Source organism: Petaurus breviceps, unplaced genomic scaffold (assembly GCF_028583685.1).
Source record: "Petaurus breviceps papuanus isolate PSGF00001 unplaced genomic scaffold, PetGlider_PUasm1.0 90804, whole genome shotgun sequence".
NCBI lineage: Eukaryota > Metazoa > Chordata > Mammalia > Diprotodontia > Petauridae > Petaurus > Petaurus breviceps.
Window position 1 is genome coordinate 5,746,881 of NW_027187348.1, and position 18,771 is coordinate 5,765,651.

Genomic DNA, 18,771 nt, shown 5'->3' on the forward strand with positions numbered 1-18,771 from the left:
ATGAATTAAACAAATATCTGTTGAACACCTACCATGTTGGAGGCATAGGGCTTAAGTGTGGAGAGACATCCTAAGATAATTAGAGGCATTGCCTTCATAGAGCTGGCAGTTTAGCAAGGTAATATGACCTACAAAATAACCTTAATAATAATAGCTACCATTTATACCGTGTTTTAAGGTTTTCAAAGCACTTTACACATATTCTTTCATTTAATTAAAAATAAAAGATGATAAATGCATAGTGATAAATAGATACACACCACAACCAAGGAAGGTGTAGTAAGAGAGTTCATAGGAAGGCAAGATCGCTTCTGATCGAGGGAATAAGAGGTAGCTTCATTAAGGAGGTGGCGTTTGAACTAGGTCATGAAAGTGGATAGCACTTCAGTAGGCATAAATGACCAGAGAGAAGGTATTATGTGAATATTTGATGGCATAAGCAAAGATGTGAAATTGAGAAAGAAATGGGTTATAAAAGGATCGTCTCTAGTAGTTCAGTTTAACATCCCATAAGGATATAGAATATTATATGACTAGGAAAGTAGGTTGGTTCCTGATTATAAAAGCCCTTAAATTCCTGTCTGGGGGGCTCAGATTGATTTATTCAGTAGGTATATATAGGATCTTAGTCAGTAAGTATTTATTAAGCTCTTATTATGTGTCAGGGGAAGCTAGGTAGTGTAGAGCATCAGGCCTGGAGTTAGGAGGACCTGAGTTCAGATGTGGCTTCAGATCCTTAGTAGATGTGTGGCCCTGGGCAAGTCACTTAATCGTATTTGCCTCAGTTTCCTCATCTGTAACATGAGCTGGAGAAGGAAATGACAAACCACTCCTGTATCTTTGCCAAGAAACCCCCAAATGGGGTCACGAGGGGCTGGACAAGACTGAACAACTAAACATAAAGAACATGTGCCAGGAATTGAGCTAAGTTAGGTCCAGAGAAGTCCAAAAGCAAGATCTTCTGCAAGTTAATAAATGCCTTCCAAAAGAACCTCAAATAGAACTCTGATTCATAGATTTGTTAAATAAGAGCCATAAGCAGGGGTGAGGGGCAGGGCTTGGCTTTGTCCCAAGGCTCTGAAATTTAGAGGGAATTGATATCACTTGTTCTTCAAAAGATAAGAGTTTAGCTTAGTATATAGTTAGCCAGACTCATTAGTTAAAATAGGAAGCCGCCAGGTGGCTAATTTCTCTTCCTTCTCTATTCCCTGTACCCTTACTCCACCATGCCCTTCCCCCTCTTCAGTGTTGACCTTCCCTGCATTCTTAAATTCTTCCTCCTCCTCCATGGGGCTTTGTTTCCCAGTGTCTGGGGCACCTACCACCTTTCATGCAACTTAACCTCAGAAGTGCTAGTCATGGCTCTGTACTAAATTATTTTCTTCCTATCTTTCCTATAAAGTCTGAACCTTAGACTTTAAGATATATATCAGCTATCAAATTTGATTAAAATCAAATAAGCCTAATTAGGAAAGAAGTGGGGGTAGAGATGAGCTAAGGACTGAAGGTGATGAGGTTCGAGGTGCTGGGAACACTGAAATGTAAGGGTGCAGGGTGAGTCCGCCTGGAGGTAATTCAGCTCTCAAGCCTTCTTTAAGTCGAGATAGCAAGGTTTATTGTACCCCCAATAGAAACAGGCAGAGATTCCTAGGGAGTGAGATTGGTGCTATTATACAAAAAAAAAAAACAAAAAGACTTTGAGAATATCTGGATGGGATTAAGGAGTGGTAAATAGCCCGGGGTGGGCCAGGTGCAGACAGTGAAAGGAGTTAAGTGGTCTGGGCTGGGTCAGAGACTGGCAGATAGACTTTACACATATGATCCTGTGCTAGGGTTTCAAATTGCTTTTGGTTTTTGTTGACATCTTTGCTAATTAGGTAGAAGCTTCTCCAGATGATGTGGGACCTAGACCCCAAAATAGGAAATGACCAAGTCTTTGAAAGCAACCCAGGCCCTGAATTTTCCCATATACTTCAGCAGCCTAGATCACTGGCAAATCTCCAGAGTCATCTGGCCCATCCCAGCCCACCTAGATACTCAGTAATCCTTTTAACAGCCCCTTCACTGTGATTGCCCCCCCCCCCCCCCCCCCCCCCCCCTCCCCCCCCCCCCCCCCCCCCCCCCCCCCCCCCCCCCCCCCCATCACTTAACTCCTTTCACTATCTTGCACCTGGCCCACCCCAGGCTATTTACCACTCCTTAATCCCATCCAGATTTTGTGTGTGTGTGTGTGTGTGTGTAAGTGCCAATCTCACCCCATTAGGGTACAGAATCACTAGGAATCTCTGCCTGCTTCCTTACAATAAACCTTCCTACCTTGACTGAAAGAAGGCCAGAGTGGTCGAATTATCTCCAGGCAGACCTTTTTCACCCTTACATTTTGGGGTCCCCAGAACCCCAAACTGCATCAGAGGGACAAACAATTGTAAAGACATGAGCCATCCCAGATAGGTGTATGGTATATATAAAAGAAAGCTAAGGGTAAGCTTAGGGGGAAAGAAATAATAGATGGATCCCTCCCACTTTGTGTGGGGTCTCCTTAAGAGCAAGTCAGACCTGGGTAAGGCATTGCCCTCTGCCTAGGTCCCCTAGTCTCAGAGGCAGTTTGTTGACCCACCCTAAAATTCCAAGCAGTACACATAGGTAGGTGAAATTGATGTTCCTGTCATTGCAAACCACTAGCTTCTCTCAGTTTGTGAAATGACCATGCTCAGGAAACAGAGGGAGAGTTAAGTGTGAGGCAAGTGTCTCTACACATTCTTAAAAATAAAACAAAACAAAAAGACCTTTGGTTTGATCCTTTCTAGTTCTCTCTTCTTCCATTTCTGCCTTCTGTCCCTGTCCCCCCCTCCCCCTCCCCTTCTCCTACTCTCCCAAGCCGAAGGCTCAGAGAACATAAACATTTGGTCAAATGAAATAACATATGTGCTCTATAAATGCTTGCTACTGTTTTTATTATCTGCCTTTAGTCAGCCCACTCAAGAGTCCTTCTCTCATACCCACCCACCCCTGTCCCAACCCACTTTTCCTTTTTCTACCAGAGATATTAAACCCCATGAGAACCAAGCTAAAGCAGCAGTGGGCAAGGAGCTGAAGACCGCTGTATTCCTATTAAACCCACTTTGTGGTGGCCCCCAGAGACCACAAAAGAGACCAATGGGAGTTCTAGGGAAGTAGGTTCCAGCTCATTATAAGGAATGAACATCTTCATAGTTAGATCTGGCCAGCAATAAAATGGTTTTGTTCATTAGGTAGTGAACTCATCACTGAAGGTGTGCCAGGCCACAGAGGCTGACATGACTACTTGTCAAGGATGTTATAAAGGGGATTTCTTCTTGAGTGGGAGATTTAACCAGATATATTCTCAGGTTCATTTTCTACTCTAACAGACAGACTTCTGATTTCATGGAATCATAGAGTTGAAAAACACCTACTTAATTCAAACAATAGCTGAGCAGACATACCCTCTATTATATTATTGACAAGGATTCATACAGCTTCTATAAACATCATGGTCTCAGATTGTACAGAATCCTCTAGATACTCTTTGACCAGGCCAGAGTACATCAGAACTGTTACCCTCTTTATTCTTAACTCTGTACCTCTCCTTATACTAACTAAGATTGCCTTCGGTTGTTACGTCAGACTATTGATTTGGATTGAATTTTTGGCCCACTAAAACTCTTAGGCCTTTTTCACATGAACTCTTGTCTCTACCGTCCTATGTGCTTTTGACTTTTTTAATCCTGGTAGATTAGGTACAGAATTCTAGCTTGTTGTCAAACTGTTTTTGGATCCTGATTTTCTCATCTCAACATTAACTGCCCTTCTCAGCTTCTTGGCATCTTCACATTTGATAAGCAAGTTATTTGTGCCTTTTTCTAGGTCAGATTTGATGGATTACTTTTGTAAATGTCCTTCATTATATACCATTAGTCAGTAAGAGCATAAGGTGTGGCCAGCCAGTATCTCCAGTATAGTTAGATTAGTGTGTCTTCCTTCATCCTCATTGTAGGGAATGAAAGGCCATTTGTGGTTTTGTTTTGTTTTGTTTTGTTTTGTTGCTTTTTGGAGGGCAATTGGGGTTAAGTGACTTGCCCAAGATCATACTGCTAGTTTTTGTTAAGTGTCTGAGGCTGGATTTGAACTCAGGTCCTCCTGACTCCAGGACTGGTGCTCTATTCACTGTGCCACCTAGCCAACCCATGAAAGGTCATTTGTGACCAGAAGTTAAAAAAAAAAAAACCTAAAACATCAGCAGGAAGTAGAGACACTACCAGAGAGGAGTTATCGGCCAAAGAATCTTTTTCTTAACTAACAAGGTCATGACTCTTCTTGGGCATAGTAGTGGGTAGTTAGACTCTTCCCTCTCCATAAAAGAGAGCAATTCTCTGCTTGGTGAGTGGAAGTCTGAGGAAAGGTGAAACGCTCCTATTTTCCCCCATCTAGCCCCTGTGTCCCAAGGAGCTGTGGCACTTTGTCCACCAGTGTTATGGAAATGAACTGGGCCTGACCAGTGACGATGAGGACTACGTGCCCCCTGATGATGACTTCAACACGATGGGGTGAGTGAGAGGGCCCGTAGCCACCTAAATGGCAGTCCTCGGTTCTTCCCTCCTTGCTTTGTGGCATCCCTGGATGGCCCCCAAAGGCATGTAAAATGACGTTGGACTAGATTATCAGGCCAATAGAGGAGATTTCTGCTCTGGTACTAGATGGCCTACAGAGTCCCTCCAACACGACTCTGATATTTTCTAGCTGCAATATAAATGAATAAATGAAATGAATGAATGAAAAAGCACTTACCAGATGCTTACTATGTTCCAAGCACTGTGCTAAGGGCTGGGGACATAGGAAAGGCAGTTCCTTTCCTTAAAAAGCTTATATTGTAATGGGAGAGATAATATACAAAGTATGTGTTATTGGGAGGATGTGTAGCTGTAGGAGATTAAATTGGCACATGGCACGTACTATCCAGGGACAAAGGCAGAGTAAATTTGATCACGGTTCATGGTTCCAGACCTTGGAGGGTGGAGAGGAAGAAGAAAGTCAAAGGGGAAATAGAGATCCAGTAATTTCTAAGGGTTGGAGATGAAAGGGTACCTGCATAGGAGAGAAGAGCTGGTGGTGATGTGAAGAAGATCACTGGAGAATGAACAATGAGGCAAAACATGGCTAGGACTTCTCCTTTAAAAGTGGTCTGGGTGGGGGGGGGCATTCATCAATCAGGAGAGCAGGGCATTAAGGCAGACATTTCTCCAGGATGGTAAGGCCATGGAGGACAGTCAGTATAACATCTTGTGAATCTATGGTCCTCCAAGGTCATCATGGTACTTGGGGAGGAGATGCTGTCATTAAGGAGTAGTACTAAGAAGCCAAGCAATGGGACTAATTACTAAGTCATTGATTATATACCAGTCTGTCACCAACAAGAACAGAGTACTCAGTATTGGGCAGAGCCTTTCTGGGGGGAGATGTAGATGGAGGAGCATATGCTATCCATATTCTCAGGGACCTACAGATCCACTGGGTGAAACCTTAAAATGACTTAGGAACATGGCTCCACTAAAATCATACTCCAGTACTGCATTATGGTATGGAAATGATCCTGAATTCTTGAAGGCTACATCAGCTCAAACACAGGCTTCACAGGCTTCAACAGACTTTACTAAGCTGCAACAATTTCGAATAAGGGACCATCAACAGACTCTGGATCTGTCTCCAAGGACCAATCTTCTTAAGTTTGGAGAGGCATATTACTAGAAAGTTAGCCTGGCTGATGAATGTTTTCAGCCGCAACTCAAAGGTTACTGTGGTCTGCACTGGTGGAGAGAATACCTAAGTGGATGCAATCACAGATTCTTGAAGAAGGAAAACCCCAGAAAGTACAAATTGATTTAGTACAAAGGAGGAAGAATAGTGTAGTGGTAAGAATTAGATTCAGAAAACCTAATCTCAGTTCTGCTGTGTCACCTTAGGCAGATTACTTAACCTCTTTGGTTTTCTGCATCTATAAAATGGGGATAAAAATTCTTTCACTACTTAGTGAGTGGTTTAGTGTGAATGGTACACTTTATAAATGGAAAAGTGCTATAGAAATGTGAGTTATTATTGGGTATGTTGATGCTGGGGGGACGAGAGAAGTGTAAGTATAAAAATTATCAGAGAATTTGATGATAAAGCTGATGAAAAGGAATATTATCTGGTGGATATTCATTTCCATCCAGAAATTTTAAATGTGTAGGGACTGGTAGAGAGGACAAAGGAGGATATTCTAGGTTAGAACATAGGACAATATGGGATAGTCCAGGAAAGATATTCTAGGGAAAAATAGTATGTATGATATGGAAACAGAAGTGGAAATGGACATTCAAAGAAGAGTTCATTGTCAGGTTCCCTTTATTTTAAGGTAGGTGGTGGAATCATGGCTGAGAGACAGTTGTTAATGGTCTGAATCAGCCCTCCTGCTTCTGGCCTTCTGGGCAGGTGGAAGAAGGAGCTGAAGGTGGGGCCTGGCTTAGTGGACACTGATTGCTACCTTCTTTCTCTGTGCCCTCACTCAGCTACTGTGAGGAGCTCCCAGTAGAAGAGAACGAGGTGAATGACAGCTCCTCCAAAAGCAGCATAGAGACCAAGCCAGATGCCAGCCCACAGCTACCGAAGAAATCTATCACCAACAGCACATTGACCTCCACTGGAAGCAGTGAAGCCCCTGTCTCGGTATGGATTGCAACCCTTGCTCCTGCCCTTAATTCAGTGGTCCTTTTTCATTAATCTTGCTGAGTCAGCCTGGTTAGAGGTCATTGAACTGGGAAGTGAGTTGGACTAAGGAGAGTGATAGGCTGGCAAATGTTTAACAACTGGCTTCCCAAAATTTTTTTAAAATGTACAACATAACACATTTTAAAGTTTAATTTGTATTATTAGCATTTTCACCATCTCTTTCTTAATCAACGAAACAATAAATCAAGCCCTGATTTTGTAGCCTTTGCTGATTTCTTATGTATAAATGCACATGCTGTAAATTTAACAATCTGGTCTTGTGAGCTAGCATACCCATGCATGAGAGTATTTATGATTTATGTCACTTAATTCAGGGAAAGATTTTCTGACTAATAAGATCTCTTCCAGAAGTGGGTTGATCATTAAGTATTTATTGATTGACCTCAGGATGTATGGCAGTACCAGCCGCTAGACACCTGTAATTCAAGGTAGGGCAAAGAGACAATCTGTTCCTTAGTAGTGTAGGCTTACAATCAAATAGAAAAGTCAATATGGAGGCTTATGAAGTAACCCCAGAGCTGGAGGAAGTGTGGTGGATTGGAGATCCAGATATTTCTCATAGGGTTTCATTTGTATCCTCATTCTGAGCAAATGAAAACCATTCCCAAATGCTGTCCACAACTGCTCTCTTTATGCTACCATGCCTCACCTGTCTCTTGGGCCCAACTCATACCCCTTCCAAATTAGAAAGTATTCATTGCTAGCTCTTTTGCCTAGGGTCCCTGCCCTAGGCACTCCGGAGTTATGCCTTAGCCTTTGAGTACAGCAGGCACTAAGCAGCTGAGGCCCCTGCTCAATCAATAACTCTGGTGTCTGGCTCCTCTTAGGACAAGAAAGGGAAGGTTCTGTTTCTAGGTTTTTTTTGTTTTTGTTTTTTGCTTTTTGGAGGGGTTAAGTGACTTGCCCAAGGTCAAGTTTCTAGTTTTCTTCTTCAAGATCTTTACAATCTAGCTGGGGAGATGAAACCCTGAGAAGACTTGAGGAATGTATCATAGATTTTAGAATTTGGGGCTCCATCAAGGAAAGATAACTAGAGAAAGTGGTCTCAAAGATCATTCAGATGTCCTAGAAGCAATGACACCTGAGTTTGTGCCTCCTGTTGAATGTCATATCTTCTCTAAGTCTCTTTTCCCCATCTGTGCCCTATTCTCTTGCAAGATTGTTAGAGAACGAATATAACAATATTCCTAGAAGAAACCTGGGAATTTATTGAAATAAAGGTGCTATTTGATGGCAAAATGGTATTATGTTCAATTATATGGGTATATAATGGAGCCTCAGGAGAGAGCTTCCTATCTTGAGTTAGTACTGAGACTATGTGTCCTTAGACACCCTAGTGGGAGACGTTGAACTAAGGATACCATGTTTAGGATCAGGTTTAAAGTGAAATAATCAACTTTTAAGACTTTCCAGGAGGCCCTCAGCATCAGTGGGACCATGATACTATATGTGCAGAGAAGAAAGGGAACCTACACTAGACTTTGTGGCAAGCCTTTGGCAGATTTGTGTGTGCAAGAATGAAACCAGTGTGATTGAGTCTTTTGAATGGTGGCCACCCCAGAAATGATAGCGTTTTATTGCTGGAATGATTACTCAGCTGGATCTAGCAGTCCCTCCTGAGTCACAGCAAGCTTGTTAGGTCACACAAGAACTTAACCCCTCTGTCCTTGCTCTAGTTTGATGGATTGCCCCTGGAAGAAGAAGTGGTGGAAGGGGATGGCCCTCTGGAGAAGGAGCTCACAATTGACAACATCATTGGGGAGAAGATCGAGATCCTTGCTCCAGTGAACTCTCCCTCCTTGGATTTCAATGATAATGAGGATATTCCTACTGAGCTCAGTGATTCATCAGACACCCATGATGAAGGTAGGGGCTTGCTTTTCTTCTCTCCTGTTGGAAGAGGCTGAAATGACATCCCTACATAAACACTTGAGAGTATCTCTGGGCTTATTGCAGAGCAGGCCCTAGGCAAGATTGTCAGGTAGGAGAAATTGAAATTAAGTATGTCCTCTTCCCTCCCCAGATTGTTAGTGTCTCTTCTGAGTGGCCCGTCTTTCTAGGTCTAACCTTCCTAGAGCTTTGTGCTTTGTATGCCACTCAAGGTTCATTATCACCGTATTCCTCCCATGGAAACCTACATTCCCACAGGGCTGGAGGGGCCAACTCACCAACCTGGTAGTCAAGTAAATGCTAATATGCTAATGGAATAAAGCTATTACTACTAGGTAAAAAGTACATTTTGACTGGGGCCTATTGGAGTTACTGTCTCCTCCTTCCATTTGCTGTCTTAGGTCATTGGTGACTAATGGTAGGAAGTTCAGACTCAGTTGATTGAGTATTAGGGTGGTGCCCTGGCAGACTGATGAGGAAACCATTAGGGTCAGGTGAACCTTTTGACTCCTCCATTCGATTCCTGAGGAGGTAGCCTTTTACTATACCTTTCCACAAACACAGCCTCAAGTCACCTGAGTAGGAAAGTTGCTGCATTTTCAATTCACTGAACAGAAGCCAAATTCATTAACTAATCATTAACTGGTACCTCAATGCTGGCTAATTGATGGTTGGTTAATGACTAGCGAATAGTCAGCTCTCAATTGTTTAGCTGTGAGTGAACTAATTTGTGGATTACACAACTGAAAACCTTTTCCAAGTGTCCCAGCACTATCCCCTGCTCAGTAGCCAGGCCTTCATATAGATTAGAATCTTGCTTAGTTTGAATCTTGCTCCATTGCAAAAATTACTCTTGCTTTGGAGGTAACCTAGTTCTCATTTGTGTCTCTCCCTTAATGCTCCTTTTCAATGCTCCCCTCCCTGTCTTTTCCCCGCAGGAGAAGTCCAAGCCTTCTACGAAGACCTGAGTGGCCGGCAGTATGTGAACGAGGTCTTTAACTTCAGTGTTGACAAACTCTATGACCTACTCTTTACGGACTCTCCTTTTCAGAGGGATTTCATGGAGCAGCGACGCTTCTCTGGTCCGTTTCATCTGGGGCTCCCCTTTTCTCTCCCTTATTGGTTCTTCCTTGTTTCTTTTCATTCCTTTACACATTCCCTTCCTTTTCTTCTCACTACTTTCTCTCCCCTCTCCCAGTCAGTTTCCTTTCCCCAGGTCCCTTCTTTCTTGACTCATTCCTTCCCCTTCTCCTTCCTTTCTTTCCTTCTCCCACCTCCCTCATGGCCTTCTCTCTTTTTCTTCCTTCCCTTATGTCATTCCCCTTCTTTCATCCTTGCTCTTTCTTCTTTTTGTGCCCTCTCAACCCAACATATAATAATATATCTCTGGCCCCAGAGGGCCTCCTGTGGCTTGTGTATCCAGATCTCCCCTTCCTCCACCAGAATACCAGTTGGGAACTCCAATTTTGGAGTCTCCAGTGGCATTTCCCTTGGAACTCTGTTCTGCCTCCTACCATCTGCCTCATACCTTGTGCTCTAGACTTAGTATAGGCAGACAACATTTTGCCCTTTGTACATGCAATTCAATTCAAAGTTTAGTTAGCATGATATCTCAGTATGCCTGCCCCTCTGCTAGGAGGGGAGGGCATTCACAGGGCATTGGAGAGTCATAGTGGATGAGAAAGGAGAACTTTTTCCCAGGAAAACCCAGAGCCCTCATCACAGTAACTCTAGTGTTGCCAGAGTCCCGTAGGTGGCCCCAAGACCTCTTGCCCCTGCCCCAGGCACCGTTGGAATGCCTGAGCTCTGTGCAGATTTTTGTCAATATTACAATGAGTCTCTTTCTCCTTCAGATTGTCCTGCCTCCCACCCATACACTCAGTCCTCCTTCCTTTTTTCCTGGCTCTCTCTCCACTGCCCCTCCCCTCATACTCAAGTTGCCATTGGCCTCTACCCTGGACTAGTTGTCCACTCACAGAAGCTGAGGATAGTTCCCTTGGAGGTGAAATTCAAATCAGGGTACCTCTTTTCTCCCTCCCTAATCCCTCACCCCCTCACTACTACCAGATATCATCTTTCATCCATGGAAAAAGGAGGACAATGGAAACCAGAGTCGAGTGATTCTCTACACCATCACCCTCAACAACCCTCTGGTTCCCAAAACTGCCACTGTCACAGAGACCCAGGTAAATAAAGTGTGAAGGGAAAGAAAAGGAAGCCCCCAATCCCAGTACCAAGAAGTGAGGGCAGTATCTCAGACCCCCAGGGTGTTTCTTTGGGAAGTGGGAGGTAGGGGAGCCAACTTACCCGCCTTTTGTCCTGTCCCATGGCTCCCTTCTCACTTCATAGACCATGTACAAGGCCTGCCAGGAGAGCGAATGCTACGTAATAGATGCTGAGGTGCTCACCCACGACGTGCCATACCATGACTACTTCTATACCATCAACCGCTACACACTCACCCGCGTGGCTCGAAATAAGAGCCGACTCAGGTAATGGCACCCCAGAGGTGTGGGTGGCCCAGAGGGAGGCTCTTCAAGGAGACCCCAGGCAGAGCACATCCATCTGGTTTAATACAAAGGTCATAATTGTCGAGCTGAAAGGGACCTCAGAGATCATCTAATCCCCCTCCCTAATTTTAAAGATGAAGAAGAAGTCCAGCAACTCACCCAAGTATTAAGTGACACAGCTGGAGTTTGAGCCCATGACTTGACTCTACATCCAGGCCTCTTTTCACTGTTTGCTGGAGATGAAATGGGGTGGAATATTACTTCACCTCTTGGCTTCAGTTGGTCTTACTGCAGCTTCCAGGGATGCTTTTGACATTAAAGGCTTAGGGTTGCCCTGGAACAGTGGACATAACTGAGGTCTCTGTTTTGTAAAGTATTGGAGAAGGTAACAGGAACAATGGAAGCTGTTGGGAAGAAACATAAGGTGTCTGGCTCAGGGAGGGTGGAGGACCCAAAACTGGAGGATTACAGGAAAGAAAGAGGTGGGAGAGGATTCGGATGCAGGACCAGAGTGAGGTTATAGAGAAATGGGTTAGAGCAGCCAGAAATGTATCAGTCTATCAAAGTCTATCAAAGCCAAGCCAAATACCACTTCCATGAAGCCTCCGGTTGTCCTTCCAGATGCAAGTGCTCTCCCTCATCTTAATGAATGTATTGTGTATTTTCTTATCATCTTTGCTAGACAGTAAGTTCCTAGGGGATTGAGATCATGTCTTAGATTTCATTGTAGTTCCCTTGGTTTCTAACACAACACTTTGTACATAGTAGATACTCAATTAAAGCTTATTGAATGATTATGTTAAGTTCTTCACAGAAGAATCTCAGAGTTGGTAGGGAACTCAGAAGCCATCCCATCCTACCAGTATGTGAGTGTGTATATATAATATATATATATATATATATATATGTATGTATGTATGTATATACACACATATATTACCAAGAAACACCACCAACCATTCTTGGCTCAAAGATCTCTGTTAAAGCTCTCTCAAAGCATTAGCTTTCAAAGCAGCCTATTCTTCATTTGGATAATTCTGATTGTTAGGAAGTTGTCCTTATACCAAACCTGAATCTCTCCAATTTCCATCAAGTGTTCTTCATTCTGTACTCTGGGGCCAAGCAGAACCATCTTATTTTACTCTCTTATATGATAGCCCCTCATATACTTGGTAATAACTATCACATTTTCTCTTCGGTTTCTTCAACTCTCCCTTGCCCCTCTCCTGGGCACTGTGGAAGCTCTCCTGATGAAGGACAAATGAATCCATGGGGAAAGGAAACATGCCAGAGAGAGTACTGAAGGGGAACAAAGGTAGTGGGAGCAGATAGACTGAGGGAAGAGGATGGGGTAGAGGTACTGTTTCCTGCATCAGAGGATAAAAACGGACATGGAGAGTGAGAAAGAATTTGGGTATTGGGTAAGGAGATTCTTAAAGTATAACAAACTTCATTCTTTGTTTCTGAACAAAAAAATGACTCAAATCTTCCAAACTTAAATATTGGAAGGTAGATAGTTGATTTATTCTGCCTCATCCTAGAGGGGAGAAGCAGGATTAGTAAGTGGAAATTACAGGAAAGTGGGTTTGGGATCCACATAACAAATTGCTGCATAATAACTCAAGCTTTTCACAAGTAGAAAAGTTTGGGAATTCTCTAGGAAGAGGATATTGGATATTGTCATCAAGATTTGAGTAGATCACTGGACCTAATGACCTCTGAGTTTGCTTTCAACCCTAAGCCTTCTGAGTTATTCAGTTCCCTGGGACCAATGTCTGGGGCAAGGAAGGAGTAACTGGGATTTGTCATATTGTTTCCTGTTTACCATTAGGAAGCCCTCAGTGCCCCAACCGCTGCCTGTCATCTGAGGTGCCACACTTATTCAGAGAGCTAGGAGCCACTGTTAGGGTGCCTTCCCTCTCTACTAGGAAACCAGGTGGTGAATTGTACCAAGAGGGCTTTTGTTCAAACCCTGAGAGAATTGGGGGATTGTGGGGGAAAGCCTGCTTTGGTTTGAGACCTAGGGCCCCCTATTCTTAGGAGGGGGATAAGCCTATTCTAAAATAACAGATTTGGTTTGGGGCTTCATTTCTCAGGGTCTCCACAGAGCTACGCTATAGAAAACAGCCCTGGGGGCTAGTGAAAACCTTCATCGAGAAGAATTTCTGGAGTGGGCTGGAGGATTATTTCCGCCATTTGGGTGAGGATTGATATCATTGCTGTGGCTAGGACCCTAGTAGGTAGGGTGGAAGTATATGAGTGGAAGGGATTAGAAAGTGTGAATGTGGGGTAAGGGCATGGAAAGAACATGACTGTGTGTAGAGAAGCATGGTTTATGAGTCTTGATTTGCAAATGTTAGTTGACAGACTTTGGAATCAGAATGGCAGAATTGGAAGGCACTTTAGAGAAACTTGAGGTCAATTTCCCCCTTTTATAGATGGCTTAGGTGGTGAACTGAGGCTCAGTAGAGGTGAACTGGCATAGGATCACAGGATTATCTGATTTAGAACCATAAGAAATCTTTGGTATCATCCGGCTTCCAACTCCCACATTTTATTTCTGAGGCTCAGAAAGGTTAAGTAACTTGTCCAAAGTCACATAAGTCATTCAAAATGGCCAAGCCAACAATAGAATCCAGGCTTCTTGATTCTTGATCTGGTCCCCTTTCTACTACACCACATTGTCATTGTGTAGACTGTGTGTTGATGTTTGAGTGTGCCAAAGTGTGAGAGACACTAAGATTTCACACAGTAACTAGGATGTTTCACAAGCATTTGACACATCACCTGGCTTTCAGCCGCTGTAGAAGGTAAGAAGGGTCCCACCTAAGAGCCACTTTTTTTTTTCTGAATTTCAGTTTTATTTTATATTTAGATCTTCTCTCCTTCCCACCTCTCCATAGAGAAAACAAGAAAAATACAATCCCTGTTACAAACCTATATAGTCAAGTAAAAGAAATTCCCACATTGGCCGTGTCCCCCCACAAAAAAAGTCTCACCCTGCATCAGATTGAGTATGTCATCATTATTAGGAGGTGGATGGTATGCTTCATCATGAGTAGGAGCTATTTCTTGATGTCTTATATCCAGCATACTAGAAAGTCAGCCTCTAGGGGAAGAGAGAGGGAGAGGAAGGATGATTCTGAAAGGAAGGAAGCCCATACTTGATTTGGGAGGTGTTGGGAGATGGGGATGTGGCCTGCATGCCCCTGGTTCCTGACATAGCACCATCGACCTTGGCAGAGAGTGAATTGACAAAAACAGAGAGCACCTACCTGGCTGAGGTACACAGACAGTCTCCCAAAGAGAAGGCCAGCAAAGCCTCTGCTGTACGGAGGAGGAAGCGACCCCACGCCCATCTGAGGGTACCTCATTTGGAGGAGGTTATGAGCCCTGTCACTACTCCTACAGATGAGGACGTGGGCCATAGGATCAAACATGTAGCAGGTATGACCCAGTTCAGGGCAGGAGATGGGAAATGGGAGGTAGGGGCCTGGACTGAAGGCTGTATTTCAGTTTAATGCATTTCAGCTCAAACAAATGCATGAGAACTATCTTTATATAAGGCACTGTGCTATGTACTGGGGATAGTCACACATTTCTATACTTTACTTATTATTTGCATTAGTTTGTACATGACTCGTTAAATATCTTAATAAATATGAAGCACCTTTATCCCTTAGTATCTCTGATACAGTATTTTTAGGACTTTCTAAAATCCCAGTCCATGACAACTCCAATTGTCCTTAGCTCCACTGGAAGAAAGTTCAATTTGGACTCAGTTTCCCTGCCATTCAGTTCTCTTGACAGCCTGGCTTGAGCTCTGCAAAATTGGGACAGTGTTAAAGGATGCCCTTGTAGAAGTGGTCACTGTGCCTGGAGAAAGTTCACTGCTTGGCCAGGGACCACAGTTCCAACCCTGATAGATGAACAACTATATGTCCATTCCCAGGCTCATGGTATATGGGCCCCTCTTCTTCCCTCACATCTCCTACAGGGGTTATATTTATATTTTATTGGCAAATGAAACTCCCACAGTGACTTCTTTGCTCCCTGCCCAAATATTTATAGTTTCCTTTTGACCTATATTGGATACCTTTGTTTAATCATTTTATTCCTATGTTTCTCTATCCTTACCTACATGTCCGATAATTTAATTGTTCAATAAATATCCGTTCAGCACCTATCCTATCATAGAATCTGAGGAGCATTAAAAGAAGTAGAAGATACAGGCTTTATTCATAATTTAGAAACTTAGACTTTAATTGAGGGTATGGCTTGGTAAGGTGCTGAAAGGCAGGGGCTATCTTGTATGACACTGTACAGCTGTTGCCATGACAGGCCTTGTGGAACTCAGATAAGGACTGAGGAGGACAAAGTGCAAGAGGATGACTAGTTGTGATGGTGACAACCTGCCATGTTCTTTTCTACAGGCTCTACCCAGACCCGGCATGTCCCTGAAGACACTCCTACTGGCGGTTTCCACCTTCAGAGCGTATCCAAGCTGCTCCTCATTATCAGCTGTGTGTAAGGGACTCTCAGGCTCCCCCTTGCCTCTCTCTTGCCCTACGGTTCCCTAGAGCTCACTTCAGCCTTTCCAGACACATGATGCCCTGCCGGCTTCTGCCTTCTCTCTCTGCCCTTTATTTCATTCCCTTCTTTCTTTCTTTAGTTCTGTTTGTCTGTCTCTTCCATCTTCACTCCTTGCATCCTTTTTTCTCTTTGCCTATTTCCTTAGAGTAAACATAAGATGATTTACTACAAGAGATTTAACTAGAAGATAGTTAAAAGTATGCTATAGATGTAAGATGGAATTTTGTCTTTGTGTTTCTGTCTCACTTTTTTCTTACCCTTTGTCTCTGTTCATCATTTGGTCTTTCTTTCCTGACTCTATGTGTTTATGTCTCTTTTCAAATCTGTGTTTGCCTCTTTATCTCCCATGAGATCGCTCTTTTTAAAAAAAATTGTGTTAATAGCTTTTGTTTTCACATCACCTACATCTCCCAATATATCCTTAGAAAAAGCTAAGAATAAGAGCAAAGCATGAGAGAGGGAAAATACAGTTTAGCCAAAACTAACCAATATATCAAAAAAGGATAGAGTGAAGCCTGTATCTTTAGCCGTGGGACACAAAGAAGCAGGGGTGAGGTCCCTTCTCAAGTCTCTTCTTTGGACCAAACTTGGTCATTGTAGTTTGGCAACACTGTTTTGATTTATGTATTTGTTTTAGTCATTGTGTATATTATTTTCCTAGCTTTTCTTACCTCCCTCTGCATCAAATCACAGAGGAGTTTACCCATGCCTTTCTGCATTCATCATATTCATTTCTTCTTACAACAGAATGATAGATGGTCATATTGAAGCGTCGCAATTTGTTTAGCCATTCCCCAGTGAACAACTATTTTATTTCCATTTCTTTCTACTACAAAAAGTGCCACTCTCAATATTTTGGTGTATATGAGGCGTTTCTTTTTGTCACTGATCTTTTATGAACTTTTATCATGACAGTTTTCAGTGGATGCTGAGACCCCGGAGGGAAAGGATTTCCCCAATGTCACCTAGTGAGCACCAGCTGATCTACTTCATTCCTTAAGTCATGGTGTCAGAAACATCACCTAGTCACCTAGACCCCTCTGAATCCTACAGGACAGTTCATTAGTTTTGCAAATACCTCTTTCTAAGGAAATCTTTTATACCAGTGTACCCTGAGTGACATTTTCTTCTTTATTTCTTTTCTTTCCCCCTTTCTTTCTTTTCTCCTTTCTTTCCTTCTTCTTTTCCTCCTTCCTCCCTCCTTCCCTCTTTCTTTCTTTCCTCCTTCCTCCTTCTTTCTTTCTTCCTTTCCTCCTTCCTCCCTCCTCCCCTCTTTCTTTCTTCCTTTCTTCCTCCCTCTCCCTTCCTCCCTCCTTTCCTTCCCCTGTGATTTATACAGATATATATATTGTCAGAGAAAAGGAATTCATCCCTTTTTTTTTGTCATGGCTCCTTTTGGCAGTCTAGTAAGACTTGTGGGTCCCTTCTTAGAATAATGTTTTTAAATGCATAAATAAACTACATAAGATTACAAAGGAAACCAAATATGTTGTAATTCAGTTATCAAAATACAGTAAGAAAAAACCCCGCAAGTTCATGGACTTGAGGTTAAGAACCCCCAGCCTAGAGAATTGCATTGGGAGTTGCCTAGGGTCACCCAGGCAGTGTGTGTTAGACACAGAGCCTGAACCCTAATCTTGACTGTAAGAGCAATATTCTTTCTCTTTCTCTCCCTGCTTCACTCCCTTCCTCCTCCTTCCCCCATGTTGTGCTGCCTTTCCTCACTAGCATTTGTCCAGGGGTGTTGTCAGAGAGTCCTGTATTTAGTGCTTTTCTGGGTCACTGTGTTCTCACCTTCATCCCTCTCATCCATCCCATTTTATTATAATAACTCATGTTTACATTAGTACTTTATGGCTTTTTAAAAGTATCTTCCTCGGGGCGGCTAGGTGGCACAGTGAATAGAGCACCAGCCCTGGAGTCAGGAGGACCTGAGTTCAAATCTGGCCTCAGACACTTAACACAAAAACTAGCCGTGTGGCCTTGGGCAAGTCACTTAACCCCAACTGCCTTCCAAAAATCATAAAGAAACAAACAAAATAATTAATTAAATAAAAGTATCTTCTTCACAACAGCCCTATGAGGTAGCTAGTATAAATATTATATCCATTTTATTGATGCAGAGACTGAGACTAGGGGAGTTTAAGGTGCTTGTCTAGAATTACTAACTGGAGAGAGGATTTGAACCCAAGGCTCCTCACTCCAAGTCTAACAGCATGCTTCTGGCCTTCTCATACTCAAGTCAGATCCCTAAAGCAGCAGTGCAGGGACCAGGGCACAGGAAGGAAGGGTAAGGATTAGTAGTTATGGCTCCTAGAAATTTGGTTATGTGTAGGTAACAAGATCTTGCTCTGTCTCTGTCCTTCTTGCCCTCCTCCTCTGCAGATTTCCCCTTCTGTATGTCAGTCTTTTTCTAACCTCTGCCTCCTCCTTCTTTTCTCTCCCCTGCACCCATTAGGATCTGTTTCAGGTACTGTCTCTATGGTTTACCTTCTTTACTCCCTGAGATCTTTGCTTCATTTCCCTCACATCTTTTGGGATCCTAATTTGAACCTATGGCTCTCTTTCTGCCCTTGGTGTCCTTCTGTATCTTTCTTTGCTCCCAACCCCCACAACACTCTCCCTGTGACTATATCATTTCTCTGGCCCTTGAAACCAACTCTGTCTACTAGTATGTCTCTCTCTCTCTTTCTGTCCCCCTTTCTCCCTCTCCCTTTCCACTCTCCTCTCCATACATATGTGCATTCTCTCTTTTCCCTTTGCTCCCTCCCTCTCTCTTTCTCCTCTTCCTCTCTCTCCCTTTCTTCTTTTTTTCCTCCTCTTCCCTCCCTGTCTCTTTCTTCCTTCTTACTCTCTCCATCACTGTCTCTCCCTCTCTCTTCCTCTTCCTTCCCCCCTTGCCTTTTTCTCTCTCCTTTCTCTGTCTTCTTCTTTTTCTTCTTTCTCCTTCTCCCTGTCTCTCTTCCTTTCCTCCCTTACCTCTTCTCTCTCTCTC

General features: G+C 43.2%; 1 protein-coding gene across 7 annotated transcripts in view; it reads left to right on the plus strand.

The window, feature by feature from the left end:
- The window catches only part of GRAMD1B (GRAM domain containing 1B), a 338,159-nt gene that overhangs the window by 309,675 nt on the left and 9,713 nt on the right, over window positions 1-18,771 (plus strand). For all 7 annotated transcript variants that reach the window (XM_069070083.1, XM_069070084.1, XM_069070085.1 and 4 more), the window contains 9 exons: window positions 4,450-4,565; window positions 6,564-6,720; window positions 8,460-8,649; window positions 9,612-9,755; window positions 10,741-10,859; window positions 11,023-11,165; window positions 13,280-13,383; window positions 14,427-14,630; window positions 15,617-15,710. In XM_069070083.1, the coding sequence (XP_068926184.1) occupies window positions 4,450-4,565; window positions 6,564-6,720; window positions 8,460-8,649; window positions 9,612-9,755; window positions 10,741-10,859; window positions 11,023-11,165; window positions 13,280-13,383; window positions 14,427-14,630; window positions 15,617-15,710 (1,271 nt within the window). The remainder of the gene's footprint in view (window positions 1-4,449; window positions 4,566-6,563; window positions 6,721-8,459; window positions 8,650-9,611; window positions 9,756-10,740; window positions 10,860-11,022; window positions 11,166-13,279; window positions 13,384-14,426; window positions 14,631-15,616; window positions 15,711-18,771) is intronic.